Genomic DNA, 20801 nt, shown 5'->3' on the forward strand with positions numbered 1-20801 from the left:
AAAGGACACTGCGCAGACATGGCTTAGCCACAGCCTGGGGGATGTTTCCAGAATGAGATTTTAACTCTGCAGCGGAGTGTGCGCTGACTTGAAACTTCCTGGCAGATTAAAACTGTGTGCCCGACCGAGACTCGAACTCGGGACCTTTGCCTTTCGTGGGCAAAGGTCCCGAGTTCGAGTCTCGGTCGGGCACACAGTTTTAATCCGCCAGGAAGTTTTAAAAAAAAGCTATCAAACGAAAGAACAAAAAATCGTGTGAGGAAAAACTGTTGTTAAAAAGACACTTTTCACATTATTGCGAAATGTCGTATTCATGATCTATGGAACAAGTATTACTACGTGCCATAACTCATCCCCGAAGGCACCTGCCGCTACGAAGGGAAAATCCTGAACACTTCACAGTCTATTTCTTATACCACGAACTCATAATGTATATTTAGGATGGTTAGCAGCGTTTGGGCCATGACAGTGTGTCCGCTTTAGTTTGGCCCGCAACGTACGCTGTCCTTACTTTTCTCCTTCATGCTGTCGTGGTAGTGTCGCGGTGCAAATCCTCTACCGCAAGTGGCTAAAGTACATTGACCTCTGTCCCTTCCTCTTTGAACCATGTTCACAAGATACTTGTCTCCATAATTCTGTTCATTGGCATTTTGATTACCTCTACTCTTGTTACTCTTTGAATCACAGTTACGATTCGCTAGTGATCTTCAACTCTTCCCAGACACGCAGAAAAGCTATATATCATTACTCCCAACATATACCTTCGGATCCCCTGGTTCTTCGAATCCCCTGGTTCCTTTTTACATAGCTCCCCAAAATAATTTTGAATTCCGATCGTCTTCTTCTTAAGGATTCACAGAAATCTTTCCTGGAGTTTCTGCCACTATTGTCATAATTTCTGGTTGTAATATATTCTCACCATAAACAATCCTGTGATTGCCCTGGCCGGTATTCTTCGGTAAATTTTAGTTTGATATAACTAAACGTAATTTGATCTGTGTTTAAAGGTAGACCCCATCTTTTGGCATCAACTGCTAGTACACTAATTACCACATTTATCTTTTCCTGATCTTCACGAAAAAATTTTTCACAGTTTTTCAGGAAGTCTAGTGGATGCCAACCATTATGTACTTTGGCAGGATCATAGCATTCCTCGCCCTCTAACAGTTTGTTATACGGCACTCTATCAGACGCTCAACTGGGCTTCAGTCTCAAATTTTCTTGTCAGGGTCGCAGATTTTGCCTTGAAGTTACGGAGTGTTTTGATCACACTACTGTTCGAAATTAGTAACCTGTTTACCTATATCCTTTTTAGGATCTAGTGCTGTTTCTCTCAAATGTGACATTCTGTTCCTACATTCGAAAATAAATTGAGTTTTCAGACCCAAAAACTTTTTCATCCACTTTCGTTATGACTAGAGGTTGCACACTTTCGTGGATATTTATGATTTTTGAATAGAATCCCTTACTCACATCATTAATCTATCCCTGGATGGTGGTAACTTTGGTGGTTTTGTTCTCAACTTCTGTTTTCATTTTGTCAGTATTATAACACAAAACACAGATTTTTTTGTCTACTTTTTCAATCTGTTTTTCGATTTTAATTCCTGGCCTTAATGACATTAGTTTGTGTCCTGAGTTGATTACTCATGCTACTTCCCTGTGATTTCATTTGACTGTCAAGACCACCCATGCAACATGGCCGCGTCTTGAGGTACTTCTCAAGGCTACTATTCTGGGCCTTGATGCTACTACCTTTAGCCTTAATTTGTATGGATAAAAATTTTAACAGCTGGCTCACGCTAAATCATGTTTCACTGTCATGCTGTACCATATCCTGATAGTCCGATTCTGCTTCATATGTTTCTACTCGTTCTTTCTCTATTTGCTGCGAACTGAACAGATCAACGGATTCATTCACGTAATCACTGCCTTCTCGTAAGCTTCCTCATTTGTTCTATCCATTATCTCCAGTTTTATTTGTGAATATAACACGAAATATCAGTACATTCTTTCAGGTTTTCTAACAGCAGTATGTCCTAGGCAACACAGATGTAAACTTAACTTGTTCTGTCGGATAACCGTCTCTTACTAACATGCTCTTTCTGTTTTGAACACCAGAAAGTTACCGTTCGTCGCACAGTGTAACTACACAAAGCACAAGAGCAAGTAATTTGGACATAAGAAGGTTCTACCATTTAATTACTGAAAACAGAGACACAGAATGGATCTTTAAACGGTTATATTAGCTGATCTATTTGCAATTTTTTTTTTTAGGGTACATATCTTTTCTTGCATTAAGCAGATCGTAAGCCAAACATGGCGTCCCTGAATCTGGTATGGTCTGCAGTTGCAACTGGTTTACCTTCAAAGAGCACACAAGCTATTAAAACGACTGCTACACTTCATAAGTAATCTTACTAGAATAATAATTGTATTACTGGCTCAACATTTAGTATGGTGGAGGGGAACAGATACTGTTCTATTAGCTGACCGACATGAGAACTGAACTCTTCTAGCAAGAACTGTATGGAAACACTTTTACACACAAATTTATGAATATTAACACTTTTACTAGCCTGTGAAGCTGGTATTCATTAAGTTGGCCCTTAAACCGTAATTGCCATTATTCACGTATTATAATCACTCTTCTATTCATTTACTTTTAATACCAGTTGTAGATTTGAGGATGAATGGCTTTTTAAATAAAGTAAATAGTAACGTTCTTTGCATCTACACTTATGCAAAATTTTGGCTCTCCGATTATGAAAATTTACTGGAGTACTTCAGAAACAAAAATTAATGAACCATTAGGGTATTAACTACTCCACAAAGTTAATGAGCAGAAATGTTCCGCAGTTCAGTAATATAGGTCACTCTGCATTACTGGGAAAAAATCCTGTCCAGGTAAAGCGACAAAGGAGTAATTCAAGGGTTTCAACGCCCAGCTGAACAAAAAACAATCATTATTTGCCAATAAAGCAACTAGCTGGTCCATGTGAGTAAACACAGTTCTGAAATATTTGCCGAGATGCTGGTGGTGGTGGTGGCGAGCTCATGTGGCCAAAGTAAAGGCGGCCAATGTACTCACGGCTCTTGGTATACGAAGGCTCTGGAAATTATATTCTTGACGCCGGATTTTTGCAGTTCAGAGCCAGTTTATATACTCCATGACTGAGTAACCAGTGCTCCTTCACATGCGAGGCATTAGTACTCCGTCTCGCTGCTTTCGTGAACAGACTGCATGCTAGCCTGCCACTGACTGTGCCACAAAGACTCCTTGACGTTCTGCCGCCAAATTTATACTCACCATGCGGGTTTCGTAACGCATGGGGTGCCGAGAGGGCTAATGCACAATCAGTTTCGTAAAATGTAAGGAGGGCAAGGAGATTGTCATACACTACTGGCCATTAAAATTGTTACACCAAAAAGAAATGCAAATGACAAACGGGTATTCATTGGACAAATATATTATACTAGAACTGACATGTGATTACATTTTCACTCAATTTCGGTGCATAGATCCTGAGAAATCTGTGGTGACACCGCCAGACACCACACTTGCTAGGTGGTAGCCTTTAAATCGGCCGCGGTCCGTTAGTATACGTCGGACCCGCGTGTCGCCACTATCAGTGATTGCAGACCGAGCGCCGCCACACAGCAGATCTAGAGAGACTTCCTAGCACTCGCCCCAGTTGTACAGACGACTTTGCTAGCGATGGTTCACTGACAAAATACGCTTTCATTTGCCGAGACGATAGTTAGCATAGCCTTCAGCTACGTCATTTGCTACGACATAGCAAGGCGCCATGTTCAGTTACTATTGATATTGTAAATAATGTACAGACAAGAGCTACGTTCAACTTTAATGGATTAAAGTTAAGTATTCCACCAGCTACATCCTTTTTTTTTCTAGTCTAAATTCCTTGTCCTGTTCCAGACCTCACGCCAGCCTGCGTGAGCTAAAACGCGTGCCTTTCGGCTTCCTCTATTAAGCCTGGGTTGGCTCTCCTGCCAATCCACAACAAAATCAGTACCCAGAACAACCACCTCTGGCCGTAATAACGGCCTTGATACGCCTGGGCATTGAGTCAAACAGAGCTTGGATGGCGTGTACAGGTACAGCTGCCCATGCAGCTTCAACACGATACCACAGTTCATAAAGAGTAGTGACTGGCGTATTGTGACAAGCCAGTTGCTCGGCCACCATTGACCAGACGTTTTCAGTTGGTGAGAGATCTAGAGAATGTGCTGGCCAGGGCAGCCAGTCGAACATTTTCTGTATACAGGAAGGCCCGTACAGGACCTGCAACATGCGGTCGTGCATTATCCTGCCGAAATGTAGGGTTTCGCAGGGATCGAATGAAGGGTAGAGTCACGGGTCGTAGCACATCTGAAATGTAACGTCGACTGTTCAGAGTGCCGTCAATGCGAACAAGAGGTGACCGAGACGTGTAACCGATGGCACCCCATACCATCACGCCGGGTGATACGCGATGACGAATACACGCTTCCAATGTGCGTTCACCGCGATGTCGCCAAACGCGGATGCGACCATCATGATGCTGTAAACAGAACCTGGATTCATCCGAAAAAATGACGTTTTGGCATTCGTGCACTCCTGTCTGTGATGCAGCGTCAAGGATAACCGCAGCCACGGTCTGCGAGCTGATAGTCCGTGCTGCTGCAAACGTCGTCAGACTGTTCGTGCAGATGGTTGTTGTCTTGCAAACGTCCCCATCTGTTGACTCAGGGATCGAGACGAGGCTGCACGATCCGTTACAGCCGTGCGGATAAGATGCCTGTCATATCAACTGCTAGTGATACGAGGCCGTCGGGATCCAGCACAGCTTTCCGTATTACCCTCCTGAATCCACCGATTCCATATTCTGCTAACAGTCATTGGATCTCGACCAACGCGAGCAGCAATGTCGCGATACGATAAGCCGCAATCGCGATAGGCTACAGTCCGACCTTTATCAGTCGGAAATGTGATGGTACGCATTTCTCCTCCTTACACGAGACAACACAACAACGTCTCACCAGGCAACGCCCTTCAACTGCTGTTTGTGTACGAGAAATCGGTTGGAAACTTTCCCCATGTCAGCACGTTGTAGGTGTCGCCACCGGCGCCAACCTTGTGTTAATGCTCTGAAAAGCTAATCATTTGCATAGCACAGCATCTTCTTCCTGTCGGTTAAATTTCGCGTCTGTAGCACGTGATCTTCGTGGTGTAGCAATTTTAATGGCCAGTAGTGTAGATGGGTCACAGGGGCAAAGTGGTGATTTATTAGAGGGAACTGGGGTTCCAGGTGAAGTGAGCTGGCCGTCCGCAGGTCGTGATGATTATTCCACGCACCCAGCTGAACCTAGGGCAATCCGGTGGAGGTGTTGCGACTGCTCGTGGGCTAGAAAGCTTTGCACATGTGCTTTTAGGATTTAAAGAGCCAGAGGTCGTTAATGAGAACGCTCCCGAAGCACCCCACACTACCTATGCGAATATCGAAAACAAGCACCGAAAACAAATGCCCGTGACGACAAGTGATTGAAGGGGAAACCATCGGAGCAGGGGCGAAGCGGAGAGAGCGAAAGACATTGCAGAGTAGGCGTGAAGCATCGTTGGGCGCGCCGCGAAAGTATAGTATGCTCTCACTCGCTATAAGTTGAAGATGTCATTGTTCCGTTCAGGGTTCGAAAATTGGCAATAGTCAGATGGTTGTCGGAGGACTGTTGGTGTTTCCACGCATCGAAGTAGCGAAAGAAGTTGGTGACGGCTCACTCGGAAACAGGGAGTGCTGCAGGTATGCGTCAAATGCTCACGCTGTTTATCACGACGAGCGCGAGGTTGGGGTACAACAAATGTGTGAATTCCTAAGGGACTAAACTGCTTAGGTCCCCTGTTCCTAGACCTAAACACTACTTAGACTAACTTATGGTAAGAACGACACACACACCCATGCCCGAGGGAGGACTCGAACCTCCGGTGGGAGAGGCCTCGCACTCCGTCACATGGCGCCTCAAACCGCACGGCCACTCCGCGCTGCTTGGGGGGTATAACATTGCTCCACTACACACAGTTAAGCACGTGTATGGTTAGTTGTTGTTGTTGTTGACATTCAAGTCCGTTCGTGCATGTCACACAGATGACACTATTAAACTAAGTGTATAAGGGTGAGGCCTCAAAAGATGGGCCATGTGTACCTTATTACTGAATACTGTATGTGGTGTGGTAGAACTGAAATCACGAATTTCCGTTTCTATTTGTTGCTATGGTCGAAACAACTCTTGGAGGAGAGTGTTAGCTATCGCATCGTATCTGGCCTAACCGATTGTAGTTTCGTATAAACGTGTGTCATTAATATTCATTGTCTTGTGTGGGCAAGTATTTGAATTAGCACCCACTTAGCACCTTTTTTATATAGAATTCGTAGATTAACATAATTAATACTATGTGAGTTTCATTTTTGTTTCACATGCCTTAATTCTGTGTGTATTGTGTGTTTCTGATATTGTCATTCGTGACTTCAAATTGACGAACGAACCTTGTTACTGGGTAAGGTTTATTTTTGATTCACGCCTCCTAATTGTATGCGTTTTGTGACGTACATCTCCATGAGGGACGGTATTACCGTTTATCGTGTATTTCTGTCTTCGCGTGTCTTACACTGACGAAACCGGTGTCCCGGGGTTCTTCTGAATGTCGTGTCGTCCCTCCCTTTGGCCGGCTTAGCGCAGCAGCTCGAAGTGGCGTCAACTCAACAGGTCGTTGGAAGCCCCCTGTAGAAACGCTGACGCATTCTGCCTCTGTAGTCGTCCATAGTCGTTGCCAGTGCCAGATTTTGTGCACGAACTGACCGCTCGATTGTGTCCCACAAATGTTCGATGGGATTCATTTTGGGCAATGTGGATGGCCAAGTCATTCACGTGAACTGTCGAGAATGTTCTTCGAACCAATCGCAAGCAACTGTGGCTCGTTGACACGGAGTATAAAAATTTGGTCGTTGTTTGGGAGCATGAAATCCACGAATGGCAAGAAATGGTCTCCTAGTAGCAGAACATAACCATCCCCAGTCAATGGTCGGTTCTGTTGGACCACAGTATCCACAGCATTCCAAGTAAACGCATCCCACATCATTATGGAGCCACGACCAGCTTGAACAGTACCTCGTTGACAACTTCGGTCCATGGCTTTGTGGGGTCTGCGCCGCACACGAAGCCTAGCATCAACTCTTACCAACTGAAATCGGGTTCCACTGACCACGTCATGGTTCTTCAGGCGTCCAGGGTCCAACCAATATGGTGACGAGCCCAGGAGGGGCGCTGCAGACGATGTGGTGCTGTTGGCAAGGGCACTCTGGTCGGTCGTCTGCTGCCATACTCCATTAACACCACACTTCGTCGCACTGTCCTTAAGCATACGTAGCTCGTACATCCCACACTGATTTCTTGGGTTATTTCACGCAGTGTTGCTTGTCTGTTAGCACTGACAACGCTACGCAAAACGCTGCTGCTCTCGGTCGTTAAGTGAAGCCCGCCTGCCACTCTGTTGTTCGTGGTGAGAGATAATACCTGGCATTTGGTATTCTTGGCACACTCTTGACACTGTGGATCTCGGAAAATTGAATTACCTAACGATTTCCGAAATGGAATGTCCATTGCGTCTAGTCCCAATTACCATGCCACCTTCAAAATCTGCCATTTCCCGTTGTGCGGCCATAATGACGCCGGGCACCTCTTCACATGAATCACCTGAGTGCAAGTGACAGCTCCGTCAATGCACTGCCCTATTATATCTTGTGTACAGCATACTACTGTCACCCGTATATGTGCATATCGCTGTCCCACAGCTATCACCGTCTCTGTGTAATACACTGTTACTGAAGCTGAGGCAAGTGTCGAGACTCTGAACACTGCAAGTGTCTGTTCATTTTGTGGCACGAAACACTGCATGTGATGCTCTCCAATCCTATGGAAATATTTCACGGTCAAGACTTCAAATTTGGGTTGTCACCACAAGATAACTACTAGCTGCCACCTGCAGACACAAGTTCCCACTGAATGCTTTCCATAACTTGTTGGCAGATATGCTGTCGATTTAGGCTGATATCGAATGGTCAGACTGGGATACAGAACTCCCCTGCGAAGACATTGACGTCTAAGAAAGGAAGACATTGCATACATGACACTGGTCGCAAGGCCGAAACGTCAGTGGGTGGAGAGTTTTTGTTTGGACTGGTACTGGACTCAGTACGACTACGTGGAACACCTCATCACAAGGAAACAAGGCAGCTCGGTCGCATATGGACTTCTCATGCTCCGATACAGTCCGGGAGACTTGGTAAAGGATTCTACGCCTGTGTGGGAAGTGCGACTGTCGGAAGAGTTACTGGTTGAGGTCCCATCCATCTCCCTCTTCGTTTGTGACAGAATTAAGACCAGTCTTTCATATCCTCTGCATGAAACCACACTACAGAGAAATGTAATACACGCGTAGCGCCCTGGAAGCTTCGACAGGAGGGGATGCCTTCGGTGCTCCAGACCAGAGGCTGCGGCGGCGCGACACCGACGCCACGCAGAGCACCGCTGACGAGGTCCAGACTCTGAGCGCTGCAGTCGGCTCCAGTGGGAACTCCAGAAATTATGGTCGTCTAAAATATATCGATAGATCGATATTCTTCACACAAATGTCGATATACAGCGTCCCATTTATCTCGACCACCCTAAATAACTGTTTGTCCAGATGCAAATTACAAAATGTTCCAATCAAATGTTCTTTAGCCGTCAGGGGGACATCAAACAGCTTTGTTTTTTACAAAGATATGAACAGCGTATGGCTTTTTAAAATGGCACCTAGTTTTTTTTATTCGGTAATTCATTTCCTCTCCTAAAGACCTGTTTAAAGATGTATCACAGTGTACCATTCACTGAAACACAACGTTATTAGTTACATAACACAACACTGACTTTGAGCCCTGGATCACAAACTCGTCCTGGTGCTGGAGTTGTTAGAAAGAAAATGAAAACCAAGTAAAACGGTAACAGAAAATTGACTCTGACTCTCCTGCACCACTGCCCAGGAGTGGAACATTCAAAGTGGTGACCCTAGACACCGGTACACTGGTGCACTCGTTGAATGAAAGAATTATTTACTGCTTGCAGTGCTGCCTGCTGAGGAGAATTTCAAGCAAGCTCGATATGTTCCAGCATGTCCTCTGGAGTTGTTGGAATATCGCGATACACAACGTCTTTAATGCATCCCCGAAGAAAAATGTCCAGAGGATTTAAATCAAGAGACCTGGCCGGCCAAATAACTGTTCCTCCTCGACCAATCCACCTGGCAGGATACCTTGGTTTCGGAACACGACGTGCACGCAAGGCATTATGTGCTGGACACCCATCGTGTTGATACCACATAAGCATTCTGGTTCTTAGCGGCACTTCATCCAGAAGAGGAGGAAGAATTCGTCTGAGCAAGTTGGCATACGCTGTGCCGTTTAGACCACCATTCTGCATCCCACACCAGACGTTAACTCTCCGTTGACGCTGATGTTCCACCTGTCTAAGCCATCGTGGGTTGTCGCTAGACCTATAATACATGTTCCTTGTATTTACCTGTCCTTTGTTTGAGAAGAACATTCGTCGGTAAATAGAACATTGGAGAACAAGTTCGGATTGGCGAGGATTTACTGCTGTGCCCACTGACAGAACTTTACACGATTCTGGAAATCATTCCCATGCATTTCTTGATGTACGTGTACATTATAAGGATGGAACCAGTGACGTGTAACTACACGATGTACACTGGACTTACGAATGCTAGGCTCGTGTTCAAGCTGTCGTGTCCTCACATGTGGATTCATAGCAACGGAAGCGAGGACAGTAACTTCGGCAGCTTCGTCTGTGCGAGTGCTACGACGATTGCGTTGCCGTCGGCTGAAACTTTCCGTTTCCTGAAGCGTCGCAACAAGACGAGAAAACATTCGGACCGAAGGTGGGTTCTTGTCAGCACATCGCTCTCTGTACGGTTTCGCTGCCTGCCTAGCGCTTCGCTTACCTTACACAACAACAATCAAAGAAACGTTATGTCGCTGCAGTGTGTAGGAAGGACAGCCTTTGCTGTATGCCTACTCTACGCTACAGTATTTAAAAGGACTGAACCACTGTACTAAATGCACCCTTACATAATAAAACAGTATTGCAATTACTGTTCTGCTAACTTACATTCCTCACACATGAGTAGCATTTCTACCTTCTCTTCGTTGGTGTACATTCTACACACACAACTCTTCAACTGACGATGGTTGACGGAATGACGGGTGTGCATTCTACTTATGTTTGCAAACTTCAGCACGTGGATGTGTTCCGTTACCCCGAGTACCTACACTAAGCACTGGGAGCGTCCACGTCAGTGTTGTGTTATGTAATTAATAACGTTGTGTTTCAGTGAATGGTACACTGTGATACATTTTTGAGTAGGTGTTTAAGAGAGGAAGTGAATTACCGAATAAAAAATACAGGGTACCATTTAAAAAAGTCATACCGTTGTTCATATCTTTGTAAAAACGAAGCTACAACGAAGGCAATCATGAAATGGGACACCCTGTATGTCGGCAGTAGACATTGTTCGATATATCCATTTCACAAGAGCAATAATGTGTGCCGATATTTTTATTTTATATTATATTTTCGTTCACAACTTTCGAAACAAAATTGAAGTTGTTCTTTTGATATTATATTTCGACATAATTTTGCTTTCAGTGTGTGAACTTTCATCACGTGCAGTCTTACCCCTTGACTGTCTGTGGCAAGTATATGTGGCACCACGAAGAAGAAGTCCGATTGCACTGTGGGGCGGCGGTGTGAAAGGAGTAACAAAATTTCCGATGTGAAGAAACAGCACACGAGTTTCGTTAAAAACTATCTTTAGCGCAACTAGTCAGTTCTTTCTTCTTATCGGGATTCTTCAAAAACAGTTGCTGAAAAAGACGAACAAAATTTTAAATGACGAGATTGGTCTTTGCGGTGGGCGTAAACGTGTGACTGGAAACGCTGACGTAATCGGTGCGCCTTTAGCTTCAGAAAAATGGTTCACATGGCTCTGAGCACTGTGGGACTTAACATCTGAAGTCATCAGTCCCCAAGAACTTAGAACTACTTAAACCTAACTAACCTAAGGACATCACACACATCCATGCCCGAGGCAGTATTCGAACCTGCGACCATAACAGTCGCCCGGTTCCAGACTCGGCCTCTTCGGCCGGCTGTCGTTATCCTGAGGAAGTCATGTGCAAGATGGGGGCGCGAACTGTCGTCCATGAAGACAAATGCCTCGCCAATATGCTGTCGATATGGTTGCACTATCGGTCGGAGGATGGCATTCACGTATCGTACAGCCGTTACGGCGCCTTCCATGACCACCATCGGCGTACGTCGGCCCAACATAATGCCGCCCAAAAACAGCAGGGAACCTCCACCTTGCTGCACTTGCTGGACAGTGTGTCTAAGGCGTTCAGCCTGACCGGGCTGCCTCCAAACACGTTTCTGGCGATTGTCTGGTTGAAGGCATATGCGACACTCATCGGTGAAGAGAACGTGACGCCAGTACTGAGCTGTCCATTCGCCATGTTGTTGGGCCCATCTGTACCACGCTGCATCTACATCTACATCTACATGGATTCTCTGTGAATCACATTTAAGTGCATGGCAGATGGTTCATGGAACCACCTTCACAATTCTCTATTATTACAAGTTGGTGATTGGAATTTCGTCGCAACGAAAAACGCCTTCCTTTCAATGCGTGCAGCCCAAATCCTGTATTATTTCTGTGACACCCTCTCATAATTCGCGATAATACAAAACGTGCTACCCTACTTTGAGCTTTTTCGATGTACTGCGTCAGTCCTATCTGGTAAGGGGCCCACACCGCGCAGCAGTATGAGAGGACGGACAAGCGTAGTGTAGGCAGTCTCCTTACTAGGTCTGTTACATTTTCTAAGTGTCCTGCCAATAAAACGCAGTCTTTGGTTACCCTTCCCCACAACATTTTCTATGCGTTCCTTCCAATTTAAGTTGTTCGTAATTGTAATTCCTAGGTACTTAGTTGAATTTACAAATATTAAATTAGTCTGATCTATCGTGTACCGAAGTTTAACGAATTCCTTTTAGCACTCATGTGGATGAGCTCACACTTTTCGTTATTTAGGGTCAACTGCCACTTTTCGCACCATTCAGATATCTCTTCTAAACCGGATGGTGAGGCCGTGCGGTTCCCGGCACTTCAGTCTGGAACCGCGTGACCGCTACGGTCGCAGGTTCGAATCCTGCCTCGGGCATGAATGTGTGTGATGTCCTTAGGTTAGTTAGGCTTAAGTACTTCTAAGTTCTAGGGGACTGATGACCACAGATGTTAAGTCCCATAGTGCTCAGAGCCATTTGAACCAAATATCTTTTCTAAATCGTTTTGCAGTTTGTTTTGATCTTCTGATGACTTCATTATTCGATAAACGACAGCGTCATCTGCGAACAACCTAACACAGGTACTTCGATATTCTCCCAAATCGTTTATACAGATAAGGAACAGCAAAGGGCCTATAACACTACCTTGGGGAACGCCAGAAACCACTTCTGTTTTACTCGATGACTTTCCGTCATTTACTACGAACTGTGACCTCTCTGACAGGAAATCACAAATCCAATCACATAACTGAGATGATATTCCATAAGCACGCAATTTCACTACAAGCCGCTTGTGTGGTACAGGGTCAGAAGCCTTCCGGAAATCCAGAAATACGGGATCGGTCTGAAATCCCTTGTCAATAGCACTCAACACTTCATGTGAATAAAGAGCTAGTTTTGTTTGACAGGAACGATGTTTTCTAAGCCGGCCGCCGTAGCCGAGCGGTTCTAGGCGCTTCAGTCCGGAACCACGCTGCTGCTGGGGTCGCAGGTTCGAATTCTGCCTCAGGCAAGGATGCGTGTGATGTCCTTAGGTCAGGTTTAAGCAGTTCTAACAAGGGAACCTCCCCATCGCACCCCCCTCAGATTTAGTTATAAGTTGGCACAGTGGATAGGCCTTGAAAAACCGAACACAGATCAATCGAGAAAACAGGAAGAAGTTGTCTGGAACTATGAAAAAATAAGCAAAATATACAAACTGAGTAGTCCATGTGCAAGATATGCAACATCAAGGATACTGTGAGATCAGGAGCGCTGTGGTCCCGTGGTTAGCGTGAGCAGCTGCGGAACCGAAGGCTCTTGGTTCAAGTCTTCCCTCGAGTGAAAAGTTTAATTTTTTTATTTTCAGTTTATGTGGCAAACTCTTATGTTTTCATCACTTTTTGGGAGTGATTATCACATCCACAAGAAAACCTAAATCGGGCAAGATAGAAGAATCTTTTTACATATTCGCCAAGTGTACAAGTTAGGTGGGTCGACAACATATTCCTGTCTTGTGACCCTCGTGCCGTCACCAGTGTCGTATAGAATATATCAGACGTGTTTTCCTGTGGAGGAATCGGTTGACCTATGACCTCGCGATCAAATCTTTTCTCGGTACCCATTGGATAGGTTCGTCCTTTCGTCTACTAATCGCACGGTTTTGCGGTGCGGTCGCAAAACACAGACACTAAACTTATTACAGTGCACAGAGACGTCAATGAACGAACGGACAGATGATAAATTTGCGAAAATAAAGAAAGTAAACTTTTCACTCGAGGAAAGCCTTGAACCAAGGACCTCTCGTTCCGCAGCTGCTCACGCTAACCACGGGACCACGGCGCTCCTGAGCTCAGACTAGCCTTGATGTTGCATATCTTTCGCATGGACTACTCAGTTTGTATATTTTGCTTATTTTTTCATAGTTCCACACAACTTCTTCCTGTTTTCTCGATTGATGTGTGTTCAGTTTTTCAAGGCCTATCCACTGTGCCAACTTATAACTAAATCTGAGGGGGTGCGATGGGTAGGTTCCCTTGTAAGTATAGGGGACAGATGACCTCAGATATTAAGTCCCGCAGTGCTTAGAGCCATTTTTTTATGTTTTCTAAACCAATGTTGACTGTGTGTCAATAGATAGTTTTCTTCGAGGTAATTCATAATGTTGAAACACAATATATGTTCCAGAAATCCTGCTGCATATATACGTTAACGATATTGGCCTGTAATTAAGTGGATTACTCCTACTACCTTCCTAGAATATTGGTGTGACTTGTGCAAGTTTCCAGTCTTTTAATACGGATCTTTCGACGAGCGAACGGTTGTTTGTGATTGTTAAGTATGGAGCTAAAGCATCAGCATACTCAGAAACGAACCTAATTGGCTTCCAGTCTGGTGCAGAAGACTTGCTTTTATTAAGTGATTTCAGTTGCTTCGCTACTCTGAGGATATTTACTTCTACATTACTCATGTTGGTAGCTGTTCTTGATTCGAGTTCTGGAATATTTACTTCGTCTTCTTTTGTGAAGGGGTTTCAGAAGGCTGTGATTTGGCAGCAGTGTCTTCGGTAGTATCTCCATTGTTATCGCGCAGAGAAGGCATTGATTGTTTCTTGCCACTAACATACTTCACATACGACTAGAATCTCTTTGGGTTTTCTCCCAGGTTTCGAGACAAAGTTTCGTTGTGGAAACTGTGAACTGTGGATTTAATTTCAAAGAATATTCTTAAAAATTTACTTTATTTACTAGCGATTCATCAAGAACATTAACACATTTAGTCACACTATGTGAGCGTGGAAGTAGTTGCCAGGGAGTAACTTAAAAAATCAAAATCAAATTGCTTTCAACAAATGGGAAATTTATTCCTAAAAGCATTTTTTTTAGAAACGGATTTAAAATTATAAGCAGAAAGCACCCTCTAAACATCAAGTTACAATTTATTCAGAGGCAGAAAGAAACAAATTTTTGAGTGTAAGAGCTTTCGGGCTGAGAACCTTGCCGCTCCCTTTTGACGCGGCCGTAATTACGACCGCTCACAACAGCCTCTGAAAGACTACACTGGTGCAAATCTGCAACACACCAGATTACCGTAAAGTAAAAGTTTTAACAATTCACACAAGCACACAAACTATGCACCCCATAGGAGGGATGGAAATGGTACAAAAGACTAAAATTAAAAGATAAACGTGCCACTGAAGGTGCAACTTGATTTTAACTTCTAAGAAAGTCTTATGGTGGAAGAGTGGCAAGTTTATTTACTAAAATGACCATTTTATCAAAAGTCCATGAAATGCAATCCAACATAAAATTATGCAAAGTTGGCCAAACATGCTCTACAGTACACATATACCGCCTCTCCAGATGATAGGAAAGATAAAAACATATTTAAGAAATTATGCCGTTACACTTCTAGCAATAAATTCGTTCACACACCGAATCCGAGAAACATGACAGAGGCAGCTCCAACGACAGACAGACACTAACTGCCTAACAAATGCGGACGAGAGACAGAGGAGCAAGCAGTGGACGAGAGACTGACCCAGACTGACCCACTGGCGAGCTCATAGCGCCCCTTAAATGCACGTGAACAGGCTACCTCTCCCCTTTCCCACCAGAGGGAGACACCAAAGCTGCGACTGCCACAGCGGCGCCACCGCCAGAAACGGAGGGCGACTGCTCCACACTACGCGCTGCGGCTCGCTCTTCAAAACAGCAATTTTTACCACGGCTCAAACTGTTATAAGCATCTCGCATTGAAGTCCGCGCTATATTTCGAGCTTCTGTAAAAGATCGCCAATCTTGGGAATTTTGCGTCTGTTTAAATTTGGCGCGTTTGTTTCGTTGTTTCTGCAAAAGTGTTCTAACTCGTTTTGTGTACCAAGGAGGGTCAGCTGCATCGTTTGTTAATTTATTTGGAATAAATCTCTCAACTGCTGCCAATACTATTTCTTTGATTTCAAGCCACATCTGATCTACTCTTATTTTATTAATTAGGAATGAGTGGAGATTGTCTATCAGGAAGACATCAAGTGAATTTTTATCTGCCTTTTTCAACAGGTAAATTTTTCGTTTATTTTTTGAGGATTTGGGGATTACAATATTGTCTCGGTACGACAACCCTGTGTTCACTAATCCTTGTATCGGTTTTGATGCTCGTTATTAACTCAGGATTATTTTTTGCTGAGAGGTCTAGTGTGTCTTCACAACCGTTTACTATTCGCGTGGGCTCATGAACTAATTGCTCGAAATAATTTTCAGAGAATGCGTTTAGAACATTTCGGATGATATTTTATGCGTACCTCCGAAATTAAACATGTATTTTCGCCAACATATCGATGTAAAGTAAAGTCACCTCCAACTATAATCGTGACGTGGTTGCAAAGATGGACCTCGCCATGGACGTCGGGAGTGAAGTTGCGCACAGTTTGAGTTGTAACACGACGTCCTGTGGCTGCACGAAAAGCATTACTCAACATGGTGGCGTTGGCGTCAGGGTTCCTCCGAGCCATAATCCGTAGGTAGCGGTCATCCACTGCAGTAGTTCAGTTCATAACTAAAAGTGCCATTGTGATTTCTCAGAATTTTTGCAAAATAAATAATAATTTTTGTTAGTTTCATGTTTTTCTTACACTAACTAGCACTACTCCAGTACCCAAGTATCCGACTAGCTACGTAAGAAATTTTGTAAATTTTTGTGTCATTTCCTTACAGCAGAGGACTCCAGAAGATATTTATTGCTGAAAGTTTTTCAGGCATTTCTCTTTAGGAGCGTCTGTCTGACTTCTGTAGTATTGTGGGGGTGTACATTGAATCTTGCAGTAGCCACAGGGTAAAGGGTACATTTCAGATTAATCCGTTGCGCAGAATAACTGAATAGCAACTCCACGCACACAAGAGCCACAGTGGCAAAAAGTCAGATGCCCCTTCCACAACAGATACGACACTGCCACGGCGTCACAAGGCAAGCAGTCTTGATGTTGTCCTCGATTTGCAGAGAATGACAGTCCATATTTTATTGGAAATTACGTCCAAGTTCTCATTCAAATGAACGAAAAATATGCAAAGTTTCGAAATTTTTTTGAGACAATGAAAAGACATACGTTCAACTATATTTTAGATTTTCGATACAAAAAAGAAGAAAATGGAGCCCATAATCGAGGTCTGATCGAGAACCTACGAGTTTGAAGTACACCTGCTACGTAGAGTGTAGCCTCTAGAAGTTATCTCAAATCAAAAATGGATAACATCAGTAGATACTACAGTAGATTTATGGGAGCTTGTATCTAACTACAATGAAACAACATTAAATTTAACGATATCATGCTAAATGGAACTCTGTGTTGGATTTTTTTTTTTACTCTTTATGGCTTTACAAAAAGTAGTTATTGCATTTCGGGAGTCAAAGTTAGAAGCTAATAGGATGTACCGTTTTTATTTTATGCTGCATGCAGGTTTGAAAAACCGTTTCTCGAGGAAAACCATGACTAAAGTTTAGGGCGAACTTCTATATTAATTATTAGCTGAATTTGCGTAAAAACTATATGCCATTATACACTTTTGACGTCGCTGAACACAAATCTGAAGTTAGATTTTCAAAATTCAAAATGTGTAATCCATTGTGGCTGACCGAATATTATCTTTTGGCCAATTTTTATCAAAATTTGATAAAAATAGTTTTTTCCTTACTTACGTTTAGTCTGCAATTCCAAGACCGTATATCGACATTCCTGACGCAAATATCTTTCAAAAATGCAACAAAAAATCGATTTTTCGACCATTTTGAATGAGAACCTGGCCTTAAGACTGAGTGATTTAACGGACGACGTGCAGTAGGGCTTGTAAGCCTTCGTCACACCAGGAACGAATGCATGCAGTCCTGTGGACGCGGATACGTCTTCACGGAAGACTGAAGTATAGCCAGGACCTCCTCGAGAAACAGCTACCTGCTCTTTCTGATAAAACTGTTGATATTTTTAAAGGTATCGAGTATCCGATATATCGATATTTAAATGGCACCAACATATAGATATTCGATAAACAGACTGATAAAATATCAACCTATCGGCTCATAAAAGTATCTGCTTCACATTATAAATATACTGCCAGTTTTAGAGCTCCATATTTAAGTATCCATTTACGCACACCAAAAAAAAGTTTTGCATCACCCCAGTTCCCAGAACTCCTGAAGACAGTCACTGATTATGGATATTGTTCGGAGATGTCACAAAACCTGCCCAAAAATGTAAACAATCATGCACGAGCAGCGCCTATTAGACGGTTGGGGTCCGACAGCCGATCAGTTCCGGTCATTCCACCAGGAAGGACGTACACGGTTCGTGTTGTCTGTAGTTCTACCATGCCTACATACCACAGTTCGATCGCGTCCACATTCTCTCTTTGTGCCAGGAAGGGCTCTCAACAAGGGAAGTGTCCAGGAGTGTCTGAGTGAACCAAAGAGATGTTGTTCGGACATGGAGGAGATAATCAACTTGAATAATTATCCTTTAGAATGTTACTAGGTACAGTCGAGGCTGTCGCATGTGAAATGCAGTGAAGTGTACTGTTGTGGAGGAAACATGGGGCTCGCAAGAACTGTAGCGCACAATACTGTAAGCTGCGATGACTGCTGTCTGCGCCGCTCGCTGCTGACAAATAAGATAACTCTCGTTCTATCTGGATTGACCTTCGCCAATCAAACTCTCCCTACGCCTTGATGAAGTCAAGGACTCCTATTCGCCCCTAGTCTAACTATTGGCGTGGTACACCGGTCAGATAACCAGTCCACCGCGATGCCACTCAAAATTCGCTCGCAGGCGTTTAACTATAACTCTGTCCATTTACACTGCACAATAAGTGTGTCGGCCAACACAGTGAACAACGTTTAATTGCAAGGACTCAATATAGAGTCACACTTCGATTCGCTCTCGACAGAGGTGCTCTCCCAGTGAAGTACTGAGGAGAGACTTGTTCCTCGCTCTTTGAGTACATGTACGAGCGCGCACGCTCTCGTTACGTGTTCTCGCTCCAAGAGCGACAACGGAACGGCGCCTCTCCACGCCAGACGTGAAGGGGTACATCTTTCGGTCTCTTCCATTACTCCTTCAGCTCAAGGCGTCAGAAATATCGTCTGCCAATCAGCATTGCTCTTCTAAAACGGGAGAATGACGTTTCGTTTAAGGCGACCAATCCGGATATCTGTAGTATCGGCGTTTGGCGTGTGCTGTCTCTCTGTGAAAATCTCTGAAACTGCGTGCTATGTGTAAAGAATGCGTAGGCTGGCCGCTCCCACACAGTGTAGCGGAATTTGCTTTTAAGCCGACACGGGGTCGTCCTTTCACTCGAACAAACGCTGTCTGCTCTACAGGCGGTCACCGGCCGACGTAGATGGGTTGGGACTGGCCTCCTGGCGTGCGGTTTTGCCTCTCTCGAACTAAAAGCTCCTGTGCCGTCGTGTCTGGAATGTAAGTGTGTACGCCAGCCTCGAGTATTTCAACCATGGTGCGCTCTTGCGATTTATTAGTTATTTGCGTATAATTTACATGAATTCATACAAGATTGACTTTATCTTATCGAGTTTGGGTTCGAATGAAGCGTCTTGATGTGCAGAATATGATTGTGAGGGCTGAATATGTAAGCAACGAAGGTCAGGAGACCACGACATCTTACAGTCTGCTTCTTAATTTCACTCGTGTTAGGCGAATGCCTTGAGATTTCGACTTTCCTGTTCCCGTCTTTGGCATTCGCCACTGATTGCTGAGAAGTATCAGGATGTTTACTCATTGCTATGTTAACTATTAGAGTGTGATTTTCAAAATCCTTTGTTATTTCCTTAACTTACATGTGCCGATATATGATGACCAAAATGCAATAAGCGTGTCTAAGTTATGAACGGAGCAGAAAAAAAAGACAGGAAGAGACTGCTACATCTGATACTCAGTAAAGACCTCGACAAAGAATAATCCTACAAGTTGAAGTTTTGATTTAGTCACAAAACCTGTATTGTGTAATTGCATCGCTACCTCTGTTGGCAGGGCACCTACTACATGCATCGGTACTGGACACGACCGATAACCCTAAAAAAGTTCGTCGCCTTACCTTACGGGAAGTATAAATTGTACATGAAGGGTCTGAAGGATGGAAAAAGACAAGTTTGTGTGCAGATGGTCATCGATATCTACGAAGTCGGATTTTTCAAAGGTAAGGATTTGATCTTTGAGTAACACATGATCACGAGTAATTGTTTCAGTAGAGTTATGAAATTCCACCACCGAGGGCTTCGCGGTCATTGAAGAGGTGGACGTAGCAGGTAAAAGTCCTGTGGGTAGAAAAAGTTTCAGTCGTAATCATTTAGCCGAGAAGCGAAAAAGAGGTGGCTGTACACAGTGCCCTCCCGTCACTGCCACCGGCTAAAGCCAAGCCTGCCTCGGCGTTGTCTCCTGGAGAGAGAGAGTTTCCTCCTTAAAGTTCGATGTAATACACAGCAGTCAGCTGCATTTATGTGAGTGGCATACCTGATGATGTAAACAAATTTATGTTCATACATTCCAAGCACTTACAACATGACAACAAAAAACTTCACGCAATGGCAATGGGAAACAAGTACAATTCTTCTGGATTGTTACAGAAAAAAGCGTAAAGAGCACGTGCAAATACGCTAATTTGTTCTGAAGCGATATTGCAATTTTCTATTGGTTAAACCATAGTTTCCAATGAAACTGTGAGCCAGACCGAGACTCGAACTCGGACCTTTGCCTCTGGTGGGCAAGTGCTCTACCAACTGAGCTACCCGAGCACAACTCGTGCACCGTCCTCACAGCTTCAATTGTGCCAACATCTCGTCTCCTACCATCCAAATTTCTCACACGT

General features: G+C 44.0%; 1 protein-coding gene across 1 annotated transcript in view; it reads left to right on the forward strand.

The window, feature by feature from the left end:
• LOC124720336 overlaps positions 1 to 20801 on the forward strand; it is a 172598-nt gene that overhangs the window by 107105 nt on the left and 44692 nt on the right. Inside the window, exon 4 of the mRNA XM_047245653.1 lies at positions 19967 to 20132. Within this exon, the coding sequence (XP_047101609.1) occupies positions 19967 to 20132 (166 nt within the window). The remainder of the gene's footprint in view (positions 1 to 19966; positions 20133 to 20801) is intronic.

Source organism: Schistocerca piceifrons, chromosome 11 (genome assembly GCF_021461385.2).
Source record: "Schistocerca piceifrons isolate TAMUIC-IGC-003096 chromosome 11, iqSchPice1.1, whole genome shotgun sequence".
NCBI classification, from domain to species: Eukaryota; Metazoa; Arthropoda; class Insecta; order Orthoptera; family Acrididae; genus Schistocerca; species Schistocerca piceifrons.